This window comes from Squalius cephalus (genome assembly GCF_949319135.1).
Source record: "Squalius cephalus genome assembly, chromosome: 23".
Lineage (NCBI taxonomy): Eukaryota > Metazoa > Chordata > Actinopteri > Cypriniformes > Leuciscidae > Squalius > Squalius cephalus.
Window position 1 is genome coordinate 11,524,752 of NC_137144.1, and position 21,905 is coordinate 11,546,656.

Consider the following 21,905-nt stretch of genomic DNA (forward strand, 5'->3'; position numbering starts at 1 on the left):
AATAGTGTCAATAAACAGCCCATGTCAGTTCGATAACAGTGTAAAGTTCATCAATTGTGCATACACTATATATACAGTGTATTATTTGTGCATGTACATGTCACTATCTGTGTTTAGTTTGCCATGTATAATAGCTATTTGATGTATTTATTTGATGTTTGCATGTAGAGATACTATGCAGTCACACCATTTGTAAAAGAGTTAAAATAGTTTTGAATGAAGTGTTTGCTTTTGCAAGAGATGTGTGAAGTTTTGCGTGTAATGTGTGTTTTTTTATGTTTATTTTATAGAATGGAGCCTAAATTCAGGAGGAAACCTGAAGGGAATCTTAATATGTGTGACTCTTTGGTCTCTCTAAGCGTGAAGGAAGAGAACAAAAAGAAACCCTGGTCTCGGGCTCTCTCCCCAGAAAAGGTTTTGGAAACTGCAAGGCGAGCTGTAGTGCACCAAGGTGAAGACCCAGGCAGAAAATCGCACGTTCTTGGCCAACATACGATGCAGTTTGGGGTCTTCAAAGGTCAAACCTTTTAGTGGGTTGCCGAAAATGCTCTGGGATATGCTGGGTATCTGGTGGCAAGCATGAGGAGGGAATCAACTGAAGTGAAAGACTCAAAAAACAATCATGCAAATAAAGCAGCCTTTGCGGACTACATTGGGATTTTCCCAAAGGGTTGTGAGGCCATCCGTATTAAGGCCGAAAATACGGATTCCACAGGCTCCCGGCAGAAGTCTTCCAGAGCCCCACAGTTCTTATCCACAGGCTCCCTGCAGAAGTCTTCCAGTGCCCCACAGTCCTTATCCACAGGCTCCCTGCAGAAGTCTTCCAGTGCCCCACAGTCCTTATCCACAGGCTCCCTGCAGAAGTCTTCCAGTGCCCCACAGTCCTTATCCACAGGCTCCCTGCAGAAGTCTTCCAGTGCCCCACAGTCCTTATCCACAGGCTCCCTGCAGAAGTCTTCCAGTGCCCCACAGTCCTTATCTACAGGCTCCCTGCAGAAGTCTTCCAGAGCCCCACAGTCCTTATCCACAGGCTCCCTGCAGAAGTCTTCCAGTGCCCCACAGTCCTTTTCCACAGGCTCCCTGCAGAAGTCTTCCAGAGCCCCACAGTCCTTTTCCACAGGCTCCCTGCAGAAGTCTTCCAGAGCCACACAGTCCTTATCCACAGGCTCCCTGCAGAAGTCTTCCAGTGCCCCATAGTCCTTATCTACAGGCTCCCTGCAGAAGTCTTCCAGAGCCCCACAGTCCTTATCCACAGGCTCCCTGCAGAAGTCTTCCAGTGCCCCACAGTCCTTTTCCACAGGCTCCCTGCAGAAGTCTTCCAGTGCCCCACAGTCCTTTTCCACAGGCTCCCTGCAGAAGTCTTCCAGAGCCCCACAGTCCTTTTCCACAGGCTCCCTGCAGAAGTCTTCCAGTGCCCCACAGTCCTTTTCCACAGGCTCCCTGCAGAAGTCTTCTAGTGCCCCACAGTCCTTATCCACAGGCTCCCTGCAGAAGTCTTCCAGTGCCCCACAGTCCTTTTCCACAGGCTCCCTGCAGAAGTCTTCCAGTGCCCCACAGTCCTTTTCCACAGGCTCCCTGCAGAAGTCTTCCAGTGCCCCACAGTCCTTTTCCACAGGCTCCCTGCAGAAGTCTTCTAGTGCCCCACAGTCCTTATCCACAGGCTCCCTGCAGAAGTCTTCCAGTGCCCCACAGTCCTTATCCACAGGCTCCCTGCAGAAGTCTTCCAGTGCCCCACAGTCCTTTTCCACAGGCTCCCTGCAGAAGTCTTCTAGTGCCCCACAGTCCTTATCCACAGGCTCCCTGCAGAAGTCTTCCAGTGCCCCACAGTCCTTTTCCACAGGCTCCCTGCAGAAGTCTTCCAGTGCCCCACAGTCCTTTTCCACAGGCTCCCTGCAGAAGTCTTCCAGTGCCTTCAGTCTCATCTGTCCGGTCCCTTCTGATTGGCAGATCACAAAATTCACAAAGCCTTGACAAAGCCGTCAAAAATTTATAAGATCATCTGTAGCCCAACCAGGTAAGCAGTCTTTAGAAATATCGGTCAGTGCATACAGTGTTTATTAGTATAGAGTAAAGTGCATTACAATTTGCATAGTTTTATGAAAGATTTTAATGTTTTTCCAAAGAAGTCACTTATGTTCTGCAAGCTTGCATTTATTTGGTTTAAAAATACAGTGAAAACAGTACAATTGTGTAATATTTTTTTTTCAATTTAAAATAACTGTTTCTATTAATATAAATGTATTTATATTCTAAATTACAGTGATTATTAGTACAGAGTAAAGTGCAGCAAAATTGTGTAGTATGTGTAATTTGTTGTATCTGTATTCTTCAGCTTTAATTGGAAGATCTACAAAGAGATCTCAACCAACTGTGCCTGTAGAATCTACAAGTGTGGCCTCATTTGCATCATCTGAGCAGGTTGACCATGAGCTGGTTGAAAAAACAGACTTGCTGAAATCGCAAGTGTCCAGTGAGTCCTCGAACATCTGAAAGATATTTTGTTTTATTTTGTAAGGTCACGTATTAAAAATTTATGGGTTTTTTTTCGCTGTTAATTTTGCAAAGGTAAACAAATGTGCCTCCCAGTGGGCTGGACTCACACATTGCCACCCGCTGATCAGCTGTGGATATCAAAGGCTTTGTTTAAGTTTTCATCCCACAACCAACCTGAAATGGACTACGCCAGAGTGGACAGGATGTGGTGGTACCCACCACAACAGCACTTTGCAGTTACTGGAGTACCAGGGACAGAGTGCTACTTTGGCCACCCCTTCTTTCTTTGGATGCCAAGAAAGCTGTGGAGAGTTCGACTCACATGTCCACATTCAGACTGTGTTAAGAAGGAGCTCACATCAGCAGGACTGCACCAGAAAATCCGACAGGTAGTCGATGTTAAAACGTCCTACTTTATGGCATCTGAGTACCTGTCTTGTAGGAAATGCAAGAGGAAAGTCATCAGCTGGAGCTTTGACATCATATCACAGCTCGACATCAGTCATAGGCTTCACTTTCCCTGCATTCTAACCTCAAAGTTGGCATGTGACATGGCAGTGGTCCGCCTTCTGCGTCAGAGAGGTCTGGGAAACAGGAGCAGTCCAGTGCAGAAGAAGCTTGAGGAGCAGCACTCTGAGATCTAGCTGCAGAAGGTTGTCCAGTTTCTGACAGATTGCCAGAGTTTCCACAAAGGGATCACCGCAGGTCTTGTTATGCCTGTGTCTTTTGAACACCCACCTGCTATGCTCCCTGTACCCAAGCACCGGTGGCTGATGTAGGTGTATGCTCAGGATGTCCTTCAAAGACTGGATGAGGTCAAAGCCAGTATAACATCACTGTTTGGACGTGTGCTGAAAATGGATTCCACCAAGAAGGTTGCATGCAAGCTTGCTGGTCACAGTGCTGGAACAGCCACCTGGGTCACAAATGTCGGAAATGAACATGGTCAGGTCATCATGTCTGTTCTTACAGCAAGTGAAGGCTTTGGATTGGCGCAGATGGTTGCTGGCATCATTAAAAGGTACAGGGATGCTGCAGCGCCTCTGCCTGTACTGCTGTATGTCCACAGAGACTGCTGTGGGGGTACTCACCTCAAAAAGATGTTTGCGGAATGGAAGGACATGGAAATCAGACTCACTCGACATCTGGCATTTCATGAGACGGATTTCTGTGGGGTGCACAACAGATTCACATCAGCTGTATGCAACTTTCATGGCTCACCTCAGCCGCTGTATCTTCTCCTGGGACCAGGAGGACATGGACAGGTGTGCCAGTGGTTCGACTTCATTGGAATCTTTCCACCTGCATCTAAACAGGTTCAGGTAAAGTAACTGTCCTGTAAGTCTTTTAATGTAAATGTATTATGGTTGTAAGTAACGTAATATTAAAGTGTTCTTTCCTTTAAATTTTAGGGACGTTGGCCAGTGATACATTTTTCCAAGCCTACCTGTTGGATGGATTAGCCCGGTGGAATGAGGACAGAGCAGATGCTGCAACCTCTCAGGGCGTGCAGAAGCACCATTCATACAGTGGCCTCCTTCGTCATGCTGCTAATGTGCTGAGAGAAGATGTTCTTGGACTGAAGATAATGTCATATGTTAGTCCACATCAATATACTGGTATGTTCATTACAGTTGTCTCTACACCATCCACAACACCCTCAGAGGATCCACACACGTTGCCCTCTACACCTGGCTTAGGCAGTCACCTCACCTTCTTTTGGTCCCTTGCCACACAGTCTGCGCTGCCTCTACAATGGACACACAGAAACCTGTGTGTCTTCCTGTGCAATGCCATCTGCTTTTCCTGATGTAAGAATCCAGACTTTTCATACATTTTATGTACTGGGTTGTTTAAAAAAAGGTATAATTGAAGAACCTCCAAGTCCGTCTGATGTTTTTTGTCTAAAAATTAATATTTTTATCAGACTTCTATGTTTATGTTCAGTTATTTCACTTTAATGGCAATGAAAAGGCCTTATTCGAATTATTATATTATATTCTTATTACCTATTGTCTCTGTTTATTTATTTATTTATTTATTCATTAATTTATTAATTTATAAATTCCATGTATATAAAGTTTCTGTGTGTATATATGCGCTGGTGGTCAAAATATGTTTATGTTTTTGAAAGAAGCTTGCATTTAATTACTCAAAAATACAGTAAAAATAAAAAAAAGTTATTTTAGAATTGTAACTATTTGAACATATTTTTAAAATATAATTTATTCCTGTGATGGCAAAACTGAATTTTCAACAGCCACTTTTTAATTTTTTTGTTGGATTCGGTTGGACCTGACAATATCAAAGGTTTTGGTGCAGTCCAGAACTTAGCAGAGACATTGGTTGAACTCAGGGAACACAGTCTTGCCTTGACGAGAAGAATCCGCACAAATGATTAGTTTGTGGCAAGGACTAGCAGATTATGACAAAGAAAAGAGTGTGTACTCTCCATGCCACAAATCTTCCCTGAAGACAGGCCGGTTTAGGGCAACCAAAAAAATTGTGGCACCAGGGGTAGAGAGTACAAGGAGGCAAGATCTTTTGCATCATATTTTCCCATGTCTGGCTGTTCCTTGAATAGTATATCTACATTAGCCTGGCTAACGTCAGACCAAGTCTCATTTAAGACTTGGTCTGGGAACCACGTGTTCATTTTCTCATATTTGAGGCGTGGTTTACGAATGCCCAGAGCCGTTTATTGGGCGCTATGAATGTCTATCAAAAGCGCCTGTATGTAGCTCATAGCCAATCGCTTCAATTATACCAGATGACGTATGTAGAGTGACAGAAATTCGACGAGGAAAAAGATGATGGGTCAAAGATTTATTTGTACACGATGGCGTTTAGCGAATATTACCGTTTGTGCAAGATAAACATGAGGGTAGAAGGTAACGTCGAGTCTGATATAAACAAACTGCTTCGGTGTCGTCATCGTCTTGCTGCTCCCTCCCCGTTCTGTGATTGGTTCCCCTTTTCAGGGGAAAATTTGGTCCATGGTGTCCAGACTGCCTAGCAGCGTGAATAAAATCGCGCTGCGAGCAAGGCAGTATGGGGAAACCCAGGCTATATCTACATAGCAACCGGTTTGAATTCTCTCTCCACATTTTCAGATGCTTTGTTGGAGCAAACAGTCCTGCACAGTGGCCTGACTGACACAGAATTGTCGAGGCAGTTTTTGTGAAACTGTGCGCTCTCTATCCCAACCCTGTGCGTAAAGGAGTTAAAATCTCAAGATTTAACTTGATTGCATGTGCCTACAAGCACATCAGAGAGTGCATCTTGAGCAACGCAGAAGTGATGCAGCAGACCACCCTCCAGTTACCTGAGGTCAATGCAGCTACACTTACACAGTGGTGAGTTTGGACACTTATGTTTTTGCTCTATTAGGATTTGTAATCAATGCATCGAGAAAGTGAGTGAATCATTACACCCCTATTTAACACTCATTTATTTCATTAATCATATACAACACATGCATGCCTCCATACTTGATACAAGACCAGTACAGTATTTTCATATGGGTTGTACAGTTTCTTATCAAAATGATCTATGGTACCATTTGTCATTTCTAGGTACAGCAGACGTACAAAAACTAATGAGAGAGGGGCATTTTGACACAGTGACTCCATGCACCAGATGCCCCAATGACAGCACCAGATAGGCTTCCACCAGCATTACAGAAAGAACAGAATCTGCAGCATGGGAGTAATGACAAGCCTCCTTTTTTCAACTTGCCTCCAAACACAGCTGGGACAACCAAAATCAGTTCTGGGCCACCAATACCTCAGAGGATACTGCCACCACCACTTGCACCGACCTCACTCATGGCAGGGCAGCCATCTAGACCACTCCCAGCTATCCTTCTTACTCCGGTTTCCTTCCAACCTATAATGTTCATTGTAGCACCACCTGGACAAGCTATGCTAGCAGCAGCAGCAGCACAGCCTGCTGTACCATACACCACTGAGTACTACAGGAAGAAAAAGCAGGAAAGGGAGCAGATGGGCATGAAGTCAAGAAAATATGTCCAGAAGACCAAAGTAATCCTTTGCAAGAAGTGTAGCAAGGAGAGAAAACCACCATCTCATCTCCAGTTTTTTGGCAATTGGTACTGTGAGGAGACAGCCACTGAATCATTCACCGACTGGATGGCAGCACTCCAGACACAAAAAGAGACCAAGAAGTGAGGAGAAGTGAAAGGTGGAACTTCCGAACATTTGGAACATTCAACAGTGGAAGACAGGACTAAACTGCACCACACCATTTGCACTAATTGTCTGATATATTATATTATATAATATTAAATTATATTATATTATATTATATTATATTATATTAATGTATTTATTTTATGTATATTATTATAATTGATTTTACTGTTGATATTAATAGTATATTACAATTATTATACTCCTCTATTCTGTATTTTATATATATATATATATATAGTTATATATATAATATAATATATCTGGTTTTAGTGCCTCTAAAACTGACAGTGACATAAAACTATGACGTACCAGCCAAAGCTAAAAGCACTTTATGTGAAATAAAGAAGTACAGTATATATATATATTAGACATTTTGAATCTGTTATTTATGATTATTTTCAAAAAGTTACCTCAATATTTTAGTTACCCTGTCAAAATTGCACAGCAGTTAACGTTTGTTTTGGTATATTTATTTATTTAGATTGATGTGTCAGAATTGCACTGTAGTAAATGTTTGTTTTGGTTTACTATTTATTATTTTAGATTGATGTGTGAAAATATCACTGCTGTTTTAAATGTTTTTATTGACTTCTATGAAAACAAAATCTATGCAAATAAAAAGGGTTGTTCATCTTTGACCTCACATTACTGTCATTCTGCCTATTTGTATTCTCACAATATTTGTACCTGTAAACACTTTTCTATCTAATCTAAATACTTAAACTTACAACATTTTAAAGGGGCTGGGGGTAATTGCTTACAGTTAAATTTAAAAAAAAAAAAAAGTCTTCCAGCATTACATAACTGTAAATCACACAATAAAAAAGCTTATATTATATTTCTAAATAAAATGATGGGAATATTTTATATATATATATATATATATATATATATATATATAAATAATATTCCCATCATTTTATTTAGAAATATTAGTGACGGTCATACGCTTGATTGGCCAGTGACGTGTCACCGGCATTTTTCTCATTGGTCAATTCCTCGAAGAATTCTCGAAGCGCTGCAAACAGCGATTGGCTCATTTTTGGTTGTCACTACCAGAAATAAGGCCGTCTGACAGGTTGCTGTGAAGATAACTAACACGAAGCGAAACGTATTCAGTCAATGAATCATCACATGAGTTGTAAAGACTTAATTTTATATGATACTGAATTAATGTGCAATATTTCACGTATATGCGAGCATCCATGCCAGACTCGATTAGAGCCGTCACAATGTAGGTTCGAGAATCGAAGTTCAAAAGAACTGAGCCAGCCAGGAGTCGAACCTAAAATCTTCTGATCCGTAGTCAGACGCGTTATCCATTCATGCCACCTTTATATTCATATGCATCATTGGTTGCTGTCATTGGAACATCAGTAATATTGAACTTTCATCACAGAAAACGCACACATAAATAACAAGGTAAACTAAAAACCATTTAGAGAATTGCTCTATAATCAAACATTAATCAAATAAATAAATAAAAATAACGTGCTGAAAGAGCAATTTTAAGAAGCTTGTTCAGGTTGTTATTTCCTGGCTTTTTTTCCCTATAACCTCGTTCCATCAGTACAGCCCTCCATTCACCATATGACTGAGTCTCAGACTCTTTGCACTTGGCAGTACCAGTTGCCAAAGTACTGAAGATGTGATGGTGGCTTTCTCTCTTTGTTGCACTTTCTGCAAAGAATGACGTCTGTCTTCGTCACATATTTTCTTGTGACAGTTCCAGTCTGCTCCCTCTCCTGTTTTCTCTTTCTCTATTGCTGAGTAAGGAACCGCTTGACTGGATGTCTGATGGTGGCATAGCTGAAGGTAATGGGAGGTTGAAGAACATCACCTGTGAGGTACCAGGCACTGTAGGAAGCTGCACAGGTGGTACAATGAAAGGGAGAGAGACAGGTGTTGCTGGTGCAATGACAGGAAGTCCTTGATGTGATGGTGGAGCCTGGAAGATGGCCTAAGGTTGCGACCTCCCCTTGAGTTTTGCCTCCCCAGCAGTGTTTGGTGGCAGGATAAAAAGGTGAGGCTCAGCCAAATTGCCGGAATAGAGAGTCAGTCCTTTCTGCATAGCCGCAGGAAGGTTCTCAGGTCCTGCCATGGGTGCTTCAGGGGCTTGGATACCCTGCTTCAAAATATCCTGTTCCTGTGACTTGCAACGCCTGCTGAACCTGGGAAAACATAAAGCAAACAATATTAATAAACATTTAAGCAATAATACAAAAGATCAACTACTATTTGATCACGACTATGATGCAACAGCATGACACAGCTGAGATCACACACTGAAAAAAATAATTCATTGGATTTACTCAATTGAATAGTGGACATTGGTTGCACACAAATTGTTTGCTTTGGTAGCCACTTACACAATTGTGTTCAAACAACACAGACGAACACAGACTATTCATGTTCAATCAACAAAGTAAATTATACTAAATATAAATTCATAAATCTTTTCAGTGCATGAACCAATCTTAAATGCTAAGTTTACACACTCTTTCAGCCAAAGCATTTACTATTGGTATTGATGAATCAGTCCACAACCTAACCAAATGCTCCACTCTTCTCCACAATGGTAACCCTCTGTAATTTAAATGGTTCTAATAATTTGAATGTAATTGAACATTAAACACAATTACACACTATCAAGTCTTCCCCTTTTCTAATTTTCTCAAAAACACATAAAATAACACTTAATTTCAACATTTATTCTCTCTTAATTCAGCCATACGCAAAGCATGCTGGGAACTAACAAGCACCGCCCAGTTTCAGTTAATGCAACACAAATCATTCATGTAATCCAACACAAATGGATTAAGTAAACTTAAGATTAAGTAGATCATTTTAATCAAGCAATTTGAACAAGCAGCAAAAATCATTTTTTTTCAGTGCAGAGCAATTGATCACACCCAATTGCTTTTGTAAAACGCCGCTGGTACTGTAGCTGTTCGTTTGTATGTGTGTTGGAAAGCTGTTTATGGAGATGGAACGTTGTACTGATTATGGATTCTTGCAGTCTTTTGAAGACCATGTCGTGAGCAATAAATCTTATCTTTCATAATGGAGAAGAAAGCAGAAGTTGGACTTTTGTTGATTTGTTTCTAGACCCGTCAAAGCAGCCATAGCTACATTAAGTCAACCGCGTCAATTACTTGAACCCTCTGTGTGGCCCTCAGCTGCTTTAAATTTAGGCTTAGCTGTAACAATGCTAATTTACTCACCATTGTGTGACTGTTGCAGCATTAACTTCTGGGAGCTGGATGGTGGTCTCCCTCATCACCTTAGCATTGGTGGTGAGGATGCACTCTCGGATGTTAGGGTTAGCACGTACCACCATTGTGAAGCGGGACACCCTCACTCCATCACACCACACCACGTTTGGGTAGAGGGCACAGAGCCTTGTGAAGATGGCCTCCACCACTCGGTTGCAGTCAGGCCACTGTGCAGGACTATGAGCCCCAACGAAACACCTGCAAATTACATTAATTTCAATTAGTGATCCTTACTCTGTTATTTGTATCGTTTTTTTTTTCCCTTTTCTATTCTGTCTGTTTTGCTTTGTGTTGTCTAGATGTTAATTTTTTATATCTGTGCATAGTTATGTTGTCTTGTTTATTTTATACAAAACTTTTAAGACAATCAAGAACCTGTGTTTGCTAAATTTAAAGGTCCCGTATTATGCCCCTTTTCACAAGATGTAAAACAAGTCTCTGATGTCCCCAGAGTGTGTATGTGAAGTTTTAGCTCAAAATACCCAACAGATCATTTTTTACAGCATGTTTAAATTGTCATTTTTTGGGGCTCAGAAAAACGCGCTGTTTTAGTGTGTGCCCTTTAAATGCAAATAAGCTGCTGCTGGACGGCACAGGGGGCGGAGCTTCATGAGCTCGCGCTCAGTCTCTCAGGACAATTTCATCTCACGGAATAATGATAATATCAGAAACTCTCAGTAACGGTGTTCATTTCGAGTCGGACAATAATGCCTACAGAGTCAGAGTGCTGTATAGAGATGGAACAGGTATAGTTTAGTTTAATTACGGTTATAACGTATTTGTCATTTGCTTGTATGTATCCATTATTAATAGCCTACAAGTCTGCTGTTTCGGACCAGGTCCGAATGATGATCAAACATATACTGATGAGTTTAATCAAGTTTATTGTACATCACACAAAAGATGAAGCGTCAGTTTTACTTCAGAAAATCACCGTAAGAGCTGAGTAAACACAGTAAGTTATAAGAAGTGCGCAAGTACATAAACGAATTTCGGTAGAGTTGAGGGAGCATTTTCATTAAAAACATAATAATTCCACCTCGTCTTCAGCGGCTGCCTCAGATTTCGGGAGTAAATAGAGAGAGCTATGTGGATTAATACATCCAGCCACACAACACCTACAACGCTTGGGAGACATTCTCGTCAGTGCAGCAGCTGTGAACTCGATCAGGGCGGGTCTATGTTGAAACGGCAGTGTCTGTCAACACTCGTGGGCGGGGCCTGTGCTGTAGTGACCTCACTAAAACAGCATTCTGAAAACAGGTCGACACTGCTGATGATTTAATAAAATTAATTTAATAGGATTAGTAAAAAAGGAGTGAGTGGATTTTTATCACTATAGGGTGGTTGTGTACACACACTGCCAACACACATTTATGTCCAAACAGCATACAAAAGTGAATTTTGCATAATAGGGGACCTTTAACATACCTTTTGGTGCTCTCCACACCTGGTGCCACAATCTTCTTAGTGGCCCTGAATCGTCCCTGTTTTAGGGAGGTTTGGTGACGTGGTGAGTAAATGATTTTCCTCTTGTCATACTCCCCGAATGCCTGCCATAGGGTGATTATCTTGACGCACTCTTCTAGGCCTGGAGGTGGTCTCTGAGGCTAACCAAAAACTCTGCCAAGTCCTACTACACGGCTCCATACCCCTCAATATTATCAGGTCCAACAGAATCCTAAAACAGGGTATATACAGAAATTCTTAAGTTGAATTTAATACCTTTTAATACCTTTTTTAATCCCTTCACAATATTTTTTAATACCAGCACGACTTCAAGCTGCAACTGTAGCGGTGTAAAGTGAAAAGTAAAGTTTGTTTGTTTGTTTTTTAAGCTGTGATTTTACCACTTGATTTCATAGCTTTAGGTAAGATAAAATCCTTTTTGCTAGACCTGATAATTATTTTGGTCTATAATCATATCAATATCAAAAAGCAGAATAAAAAAAGTAGCATTAAAAAGTTTATTTTAACTAATAGTCTAATTTTCTACCATATACTGTACAATTGAATAAAATTAGCTGCCAGATAAAAAAATTAGCTGCTAGATAACAATAACTTGCATGAATTGTTTGTTCATGTTACTTCACAGTGCATTAACTAATGTTAACAAATACAACTTTTGATTTCAATAATGTAGGCTACTAGTAAATGGTGAAATTAACATTGAGAAAGATTAATTAATGCTATAGAAGTGCAGTTTATTAATAGTTAATGTTAATTAATATAGTTGACTAGAGTTTAATAAATGGAACCATATTGTAAAGTGTTACCGATTTGTTACACACCGATTCAGACGTCTCGTGAGTTCCGTGTCAGACAGGGGTGCGTTTCCCGAAAGCATCGTTGGCCAACTATGGTCGCAAGTTCATCGCAATGTCCATTGAACTCTATTGGTAGCGACGGAACTTGCGACCATAGTTGGCCAACGATGCTTTCGGGAAACGCACCCCAGATCAGTTGTTTTAACCATTCATTAAAGTGAATCGGTTCAAAGGAGTCATTAGTTCGCGAATTATGAGATGTGTCATTAGCGGACGTGTACGCATTGTGTGATTATCCCGGCAGTTTAGGACATCGCACAAGATTTGTCAACACAGAAAACATTTCATCACTGGATAGTTTTTTTTGTTTGTTTATTGAAAGTGGTTTATGTCAGCAAAATGTCCGGAACGCTTTTCAGAGAAGATAAGGCAGTGTATTTTAGCACAATTCACACCCAGCGGTAATTCAAGAAATAAATCTCCGAATGCGACACGTGAAACTTCGGCCTTCCGACCTTTTACCATCGTGATTTTGAGAGCAAGAGTGGAGAGAGAGTGCGCGCGCGTGACCGGGCCTCTCTCTCTCTCTGCTCGTTCTTTCAGTTAACATGCACCCTGTCACAAGCGCAGCTGTCATCTAGGCTACTCACCGATCGATCAAATAAGGCTTTGGCGGCCGTCAAAAAAAAAATCAATGCAGGAAAAACCCTGATGTCTCTTAAATGACTGAAATAGAAGCGAACTCGCAAACAGGTTTAGCAGCAAACCAGCCGGGTACATAGTTTGTTTCAACTATGCGCGCGAACGAACACCAAGTCACATGATCGCTCAGGTCCTACTCGCAAAATAAATCCACGTGAATTTTTGGAATTTTAGAAGAAAGCCCTGCACTTAACACAAATTGAAACTCATAGGCCTAGTTGGATGGTGGTTCGGAAATTTAATACCTCATCAGATGACGTTTATTACTTTTTAATACTTTTTAATGCCCTTAATTTTGGCTAATTTCATTTAGGCTACTACCTTTAATACTTATTACCTATTTAATACTTTTTACAACCCCGCGGATACCCAGTAAAATGAAAGATAATTTAGGAACTTTTGATAGCAGCAATGAATACAAATATTCACATGAAAGCACAGCCAACATAACCCATATTTTGTTTACACACGTTAATGTACATTAAAAACGAAACTGGGCCCTTACATCATGTGAAGTGTTCTCTTCAGATGTCGGAAGACCAGTTTCTGCCGATAATTGGTCCACTGGGACTACATGAAAAAGGTAAACATTTAGTTTAAATTTGTGTTTTTGCCTTTCAATATGACATATATAAATATAGAGTTAGTGTGACAACAATTACCGAAACCTCTATGAATACTTTGGTAAACTCACAGATATGTGCTCCAGGAAAGAGTCCTGGCTTTGAATGACTGTGCGGTGAGCTGGGGACTGGAGATGTCACTGGTGATGGAGGGATCACAGACAGTGATGACATGGAGCTGGTGACAGGAGATGTCACTGGTGATGGAGGGATCACAGACAGTGATGACATGGAGCTGGTGACAGGAGGGGTTGGAGATGATGCTGCAGACACTGATGCTTGTGAAGAGGCAGCAGGTGTCCGTTCTGTATCAAAGGTGGGGACAGTGATGTCCTGAAACTCCTCAAGTTCAGCATAACCTTCATCCACTTCTATACCAACCTCAGTGGTCTCTGACTCTTCAATGGCCAACTTGTAGTCCTGCAGAACTTTACCAGTTTGCTGGTAAAGGTATTCCAATCCAATAAGCTCACCTTTAAAGTATTAAAACAATGACAATTAGATAATATGCCAGGATATTATATTATAACTCAGTGGTTAAATGGTATGTGTACACGTGAATGAAATTGTCACCAAAAACAACAAATAGTTATCTACCAGTGTACTTTCTTGGCCCAACATAAGGGATGATTTTCTTGCCCATAACCTCCTCTGCAAGAGTATTGACAGCATGACGCAGAAGATGATTGTAGGAATGTGGCTGCTGCTCATCAGTTGTTGCTGCCACAGCCCGGTCCTCATTCCACCTTGCAAGTCCATCCAAAAGATACGCCTGGAAGAAGGTGTCACTTGCCATCGTACCTGTAAATTCAAAAAAAGAAAAATAAGACCACACAAAAATGTCATATGGATACACAAATAGCTGTTCTTGCAATTCTCATACTTATTTTAATATATAATTCAATCAAATCTTATTTTAATAATTCAGTGAAGTCAGTTATTTACCTGGGATGATTCTGTTAAGGTGCAGGTGAAATGACTCAAGCGAAGTGGAACCTCTGGCACAGCGGTAGGTTGGCAGACGGTGCCCTCCCTTAACTAAAGTGCCCGTCTGCATGTAGAGCTGCACACCTAGAAGATCCTGGATGGAGGCCACATGCTTCCGCTGGGACTTCAAGATCTCTCTCATCCGGGCTGAGTTTATAAGTGGGACTCCCATGGTGTCACGACCAGCATCTCCATCAAATGCCTGAAAATGGCTCTCAATCTGCGCCAGGGTCTCCTTGGTCCCACGAGTGGTTCTCCTGCAATGGAGAGCTAGCTTGCTACGGCTGATACAGCGCAGCATATCAGCCTCGGATGAAGGTTTCCAGTCAGCTTCTAGCTCTACACGTTTCGCCTTCTTCAGGGCTGTCAGGTCGACCTGGTCCCACATGAAAATACAGTGGCTGAGGTGACTCATAGATGTGGCATACAACTGGTATGAGTCGGTGGTGCAACCCACAGCAAACCTCCGCATGAAGTGCCATATATCTAACCAGATGGTCATTTGCTCCCACTCTTCAAACATCCTCCTCAGAAGAGTGTTGCCACAGCAGTCTCGGTCGACATACAGTACCTCGGGAGGAGCCACCTTAGCCACTCTGAATCGCCTGATGAGGCCTTCAATCATTGGCCCGAGACCAAAACCTTCACTGGCTGTGAGCACGGACATGATCACCTGTCCATGCTCATTGCCAACATTGGTTGCCCAGGTAGCAGTGCCATAGCTGCGTCCTGCTAGTTTTCTGGACACTTTTTGGTAGAATCCATTTTTAAGATCCGACCATATTGTGATGTTATTGTGTCTTTGATCTCATCCAGCCTTTGCAGGACACCCTGGGCATACACCTGCATTAGCCACCGGTGCTTAGGGACAGAAGGCATTGAAGGAGCAGGTTCAAATGTCACAGGCAGGATCAGGCTCGACTTGACAGCACTGGTAATCCCCTTGCAATCTGTCAGATACTGGACTGTCTTTTGCAACCACACCTCAGCATGATGCTCCTGCAGCTTGCGCTGGATCTGGCTGCTGCTGTTTCCCAGCCCTCGCTGACGCATCAAACTTACTACCTCGACGTCACATGCAAGTTTTGATGTAAGAATGCAAGGGAACTGCACCCTGTGGCCAATGTCGAGCTGGGAGACGATATCATGGCTCCAGCTGATGACCTTCCTCTTACATCTTCGGCAGGCCAGGTACTCAGATGCCACAAAGTATATCTTACCCAAGGCAAACACCTGCCTGATCTTTTGATGCAAGCCAGCTGAGGTCAGAAGTTCTTTCTGACAGTCTGGATGTGGACAGGTCAGGTTCACTTGCCACAGTTTTCGTGGCATCCAGAGCAGCAGGGGATGGCCAAAGTAATTCTCCAAGGGAGGACAATTACTGGTCTTCAGTGGAACCTGTGGAGGATACCACCAAAGTTTGGTCACCCTGCTAAAGATCAGCTCTGGATGTCCCTGTGCTGTCCACCTTGGAAATCCACCTCTGATCCACTTCAGGCAGAGTGTGTATCCATCCAGCTGGAAGACAGACTTGTCGTGCTGGGGAAAAAAAACAAAAACAGACATAAATACATAAAAAAACAAATGCAAATTCACATTGCTTCCCTTTACTTTTTTATCCCTGGAATGGAAACTTGAATATTTTGTTGTATGTTTTAAATCATTATAAACGTACATGCCAGATGTGCCTTCTCATACTTAGTTGCCTCTGCCAGCAGTGTGCTGTCATCTATCTCAATGGACACAGTCAGGCGGGTGAGGGTGGCTGAGTGCCACGTACGTGCCTGGGTCAAAGCTACAAATCAAAACACAGGACAAACAGATAGACATGACTACAGAACAATAAATCTTAAAATCCTACAAAGCGATAAATACTAAACAAACCAAAAAAGTGTTATACAATTAAATGTTTGCTTACAAGGTGTGGCTTTGACGGGGGAAACCAGCCTTTCTATTGTCTTGGTCAGGCTTTTCTGGTCAGGCAACTTCCTAAACAAGAGGGAGCGGAGAGAGGCGGTGGAAGTATGGGTGGAGGCAGCGTGCTGGGTGGAGGCAGCGTGCTGGGTGGTGGTAGTGTGCTGGGGTGGTGGTAGTGTGCTGGGGTGGTGGTAGCCCGCGAAATACACCAAACTGGATTTCAAAGAAACCCAGCAGGTGCTTTCTGTTAGCTAGATCTCCGTGGTGCTGACTTAAGCTTTTCTTGGCCTTGTCCAGCACTATCTCCGGGGACAGGGGTCTTGTGTATGGCTTTCCTTTGTTGGCCTCCTGCACCTTTGCTGCTTCCACTTTATCAGTCAGATTCAGGCTCCAATCAGCTCATCTCCTGAAGCGAGGTTCCATCTAAATAAAAAAAAAGAAGATGTAAAGACTATAGAAAAACAGACAAACAAATTTGGTAACACATTAGTTAATACAGCTGTGAATATTACATTACTATATTTACTCATGATCACCTTGTAATGTTGATTATATATTCTGCTTTGTGTGTGTATATTTTTCCAACAGTCTCAAAATGTTGGCTTACATATCAGAATCTCAGAATGATCCCAGAGTAAGAGGTCATTTTTTCAAAAATTATTATACCATTATAATACCACTACTTTCCCCTCTTTGAAACCCTCTGCTCTTTTACAAGTAAATGTCATGCATTCAAAATGTTAGCCTACTTAGCTAAAACAAGAAAGTTTAGCATCAAAATATACTAAAAGTACTAAATGTAGAAGCATAATGTGTACACTATATTATTGGATTATAATTAGTGATGTCTTAATGTGTAACAATCATTTTAATGTTGCAGCTGATAAAGCTGTAGTAACGTTATATACTTTATTCTGCTTGGTCTGCTAATCTATAAAATCTATTTTTTTTTAAATAATATTTTGTATTAATTACTTGAATATTAGCTAGTCTGAGCCACAGGTTATTCGTTTAAAACAACTATATATTTGGCACTTTTTATTGACAAAAGACTGACTTACTTTGCAAATATTGCGTTAACTCTTCTCCAGCCGCAATCTGCAAGTCTCTTGGGCATGGCTCTTGACGTTGATTGGTCAATTCTTGGTTAGTTACTAGGCTGAATCATGGTAGCGATACGAGCCGTGATTGGCCATATCATACGAATCTTGGTTGCAGCCGGGAACGTGATTGGCTGTCATAACCAAGAATAGCCACGATTTACAGGTGGCATGAATGGATAACGCGTCTGACTCGGTCTGACTACGGAACAGATTTAAGGTTCGACTCCTGGCTGGCTCGGTTCTTTTGAACTTTCGATTCTCGAACGTACATTGTGACGGCTTTAATCGAGTATATGGCATGGATGCTCGCATATACGTGAAATATTGCACATTAATTCAATATCATATAAAATTAAGTCTTTCAACTCATGTGATGAGTTGTAGTTAGTGTTAGTTATCTTCAATAAAAAGCATATAGGCCAACTTGAATTCTTTGCTAAACTGACACTGCTAAACTACACTGAAGAAAGAGGTAAAAGGTGACCTAAACCAATGTTAGCCATTTATGGCATTTACGCGTTAAAAGAATGCAAGTCTACTGCCCTCTCGCGGCATCTCCTCATAGATTAAATTCAGAAAGGTAAAAAATAATATCTGTGAAATGCCTCTGTTTCATAGAATATCTCCCCTGCTGTAATGAGATACACTATTGGCGCCTGAATAACGGGATTATAACATATCAACATGTAAAACACAAGATATTTCCTTTGTATTAGATCAGGTAAATAATGATGTACTTCAAGCACATACCGCGAGAGGGCAGTGCGGTTCACTGTCTTGAACAACAAGAGCGTTTTTTACCATTATACTTTGTTAAATGGCCCTGGGATTTCAAATTGCAGTTTAAATGAGTCTCAATGTGGGCATTTTTCCTGAGTGTAACTATTTTGTGTACCTATAGTGTGAAATAGATTTATATAGGAAATGAGGGTGAAATATTAAAATTCTAATAAAATTCTAAATTCAAACAAAAATAAAAAAAAGACAAATAAGGACGCACAAGGGATAACTCTAATTTTTACTCATGGTGCTGGCTGTTAAATCAAAGCTTTGACGATTTTTATTTTCTTGAAGATAAACAAAACAGTGGCGAATTCGACGAAAACAAAAAGGAATAATTTCAGTCGAGTTGTTAAAATTGTTTTTATGACATACTGCAGTGAGTCAGATTAATTTGAACCTTCACATACATTGTAGGTGCGCCCTGTATCCATTCACCTCACTGTTTGTTGCAACATCATGTTCAAAGCCGGCTTAAACGAACTCGAGAATCGAAGTTCAAAAGAACCGAGCCAGCCAGGAGTCGAACCTGGAATCTTCTGATCCGTAGTCAGACGCGTTATCCATTGCGCCACTGGCCCGCTACGTAAATCACGTACATATAGCACTCTCAAAAAATTATGTTATTATTCATTTGTAAGGTATTCAAACCATTCAAACCTGCAAAGTTTCAAAACTTCAAATGTTGTGGTTCATGTACCGCGGCGAGTGAAGCTAATCATTGCTAAGTTTTATAGCACATTAACGCACATTAGAACTGACATTGTTCTGTTTGTAAGTTGAAATACACGTGTGATCTGTACGTCTACAGGTCCATGTAAGGTAGGCTATTTGACAAAACCCTTATCCTTCGTCATTATGAATAGGCACTGGGGTAAAGGGAATCTTTGATGAATTACAACCACTATTTGATAAAGCTCAGCGTGTTGCCAGATTGAAAGAAAACACACCACTAAATAATGTTGCGTCTACTAGTTTACCTAAGGCCCTGTGACTTTTCCAGTTGTTCATTATTTACTGGAAAGGATTTCAAAAATATATTATTTTTAAACAATAAAATATATTCACTAAACACCCATGGCGTTAGATTTTTTATAAATGTACATTATAGTCTCGAAATCACACTTTAAAAATTAGGTTTCCTTATTTCCCCATATCCATGTTTTTGAAGACTTTTAATGCTTTTTTGTCTTATTTTTTTACGTTTTTTTATTTATATATCACCATGAAATCGAAATGTAACTTTTAATGTAAAGTTTAACTTTGTTGTATTTATTATAAATTATTTATCCGTGCACATCATATTTTTTTGTTTTGTTTTTGTATGTGCCATTGTAATCTTTAATCAAAATAACTTCTCCCTCAATCAATTCCTGATGGACAAAATCAAGTCCTCCATACATTTTTTTCTTGTTTGAAAAGAGTTTCATTTGGATATACACCAGGGCATAACCACATTGAGGGGGAGGAGTCAAACTCTGTTGCTGGCATGCTTTAACCTCGCGCACGAGCAGATCCGTTTCATCGCTAGAGAAGTGTTCAGTTTTTCCCCATACACAAAAGAAATATATTTGAAATATATTTTCAGAGTATATTTTGGAATATATGCAAATATTTGAAATTGGCCCAATAAATATATTTCACACTTAACATCATATATTTTTTGTTATATTTCAGAATATATTTCAATGTATTTTTTTCTGTATGGGTCCCCAAAAGTGTCAAAAATATATGTGGCATATATTCCAAATACATTGAAATATACTCTGAAATATAACAAAAATATATGATGTTAAGTGTGAAATGCCTATTTATTGGGCCAATTTCAAATATTTGCATATATTCCAAAATATATTCTGAAAATATATTTCAAATATATTTCTTTTGTGTATGGGTCCACTTGCAAATTCCACCATGTAGCGAATCCACCATGGCGCGAGAGCAACTGGCTTTTAAAGGGAATGGGAGATGAGACTCTGGTTTATTTTACGTTACGCCCAAAACACACCCATCACTCATTAAGAGAATAGGGACAACCCTTTTAGACCATGCGCCGGGTGCGCCGACCATTTTCCCTGTTGTTAAACTAGCAAGTGGATTAGGACACGCCCTAAATGCACTTGTGCCATGCGCTTTAGATGCGCTTAGATCGTTAAAATAGGGCCCTAGACCAGGTTTGATTTGGTCAATGGTGCAGTCTATTTCACTGTCCTCAAAATAACGCGCCAACAATGCACCTGAACACACCTCGTTTTCAGACCAGAGCACAAATGGGTGCAAATGCATTTGCTATTTAAACAAAGTGGCGCAGACATTCAGTCTTTACATTTTAGACATATTATACAAACAAATAAAATATTATTTGAAAAAAGTTTAAATGGATTACTTAACAACTATAGGCTATAATTAGACCTATAATTGCTTTTACCGTTCTTATTTCTTCTTTATTCCATTAAATCCCTTTTAATCCTTAAAAAATAATCCTTTAGATAAAAAGACCACCACCAACTCAATTTAAAATAGTTGTTTTTTTTTTTATTAGAAAATATCTGGCAACCACAGTTCCGAAAACAAAGTTCAAAGTATGGTCAGATCACGCAATTGTGTAAATAACCGTTCAGAGCTTGTGAACGCTCATTCTGCAGCGGGACTGAGACTGACTGTACTCGGCATGGCGATGAGGGAGTCTGTCGTGCTTTCACTCTGCATGCTGATCGCACTGACTCTTCAAAACACTGTGAAAGCAGAGGATGGTAAGTCAGATTAATGTGGCATAATGAGTGCGTTTACTTGCACAATTACGCTAACTCTTTTATTGTCAAGATAAGAAAACGACATTTACACAAGTTTCGAAGCAATCGTGTTTTCACGCGTTTTTTGACGTCAAAAAGTAAAGCAACAATGAACATTGCTTTAGTAAAATGGGTTTATTAAATGGGATAGGCTATTCCGTTGAAAGTGCATTCACAGAAGTAGGTGTGTCGATCGGGGTTTGCTTTAAAAAACACTATTAAATGCGTGTATGATGCATAGTTTCAGATGGAGTGCTGCATAGCCTATATAAATTAAATAAATAGGCTACAAATGATAATGATCATGATAATGAAAATTATAATAATTTTACACCCATTTAATTCTGCTACACTCAAAAGTTAGGATTTAAAGGATTGCATCATTACTTGATTTTAACTGTTTTTCAAATAGTTTCATTTCAACTAAAATACGCATCAGACTTGTAGATAATGGGCAGGCAGTGGTCTGCTTATTATTGTGTAACGTGTAACTTTGCCAGCACTTTAATATATATATATATAGCCTATGTAGAGACAGAGATAGAGAAATGAGAAGCCAGTGTAGGGCTGAGCGATATGGCCAAAAAAAATTATAATAATATAATAATTTTTTTTATATCAGTCGATATCGATAATTATCACGATAAATGTCAAATCTTTATTAAGTTTAAAGGCAGATTTTTGCTCCTAAGTGAATGTTGTAGAAAACAGAGCATTAATTGTGGTTTTAAACTACTCTTTATTGTCAGAAC

General features: G+C 40.4%; 2 protein-coding genes across 2 annotated transcripts in view; one reads left to right on the top strand and one right to left on the bottom strand.

Annotated features, from left to right (window-relative positions):
- Positions 1 to 8,273: 8,273 nt before the first annotated feature.
- On the bottom strand, positions 8,274 to 16,621 carry LOC307151639 (uncharacterized protein; the record flags this gene model as incomplete). The annotated part of the gene is made up of 11 exons (XM_079859753.1): positions 16,480 to 16,621; positions 16,237 to 16,356; positions 14,520 to 16,100; positions 14,172 to 14,375; positions 13,646 to 14,047; positions 13,457 to 13,521; positions 11,625 to 11,663; positions 11,414 to 11,535; positions 9,932 to 10,180; positions 8,698 to 8,878; positions 8,274 to 8,516 (listed from the first exon to the last, which is right to left on the bottom strand). Exons 3-11 carry the CDS (start codon positions 15,226 to 15,228, stop codon positions 8,274 to 8,276), a joined length of 2,214 nt encoding a protein of 737 aa, XP_079715879.1. The 5' UTR covers positions 15,229 to 16,100; positions 16,237 to 16,356; positions 16,480 to 16,621.
- Positions 16,622 to 20,927: 4,306 nt separating this feature from the next.
- Positions 20,928 to 21,905, top strand: part of LOC307151640 (uncharacterized protein) — a 124,663-nt gene continuing 123,685 nt past the window's right edge. The window contains exon 1 of the mRNA XM_079859754.1: positions 20,928 to 21,114. Coding sequence (XP_079715880.1) covers positions 20,946 to 21,114 — 169 coding nt within the window. The 5' untranslated portion in view covers positions 20,928 to 20,945. The remainder of the gene's footprint in view (positions 21,115 to 21,905) is intronic.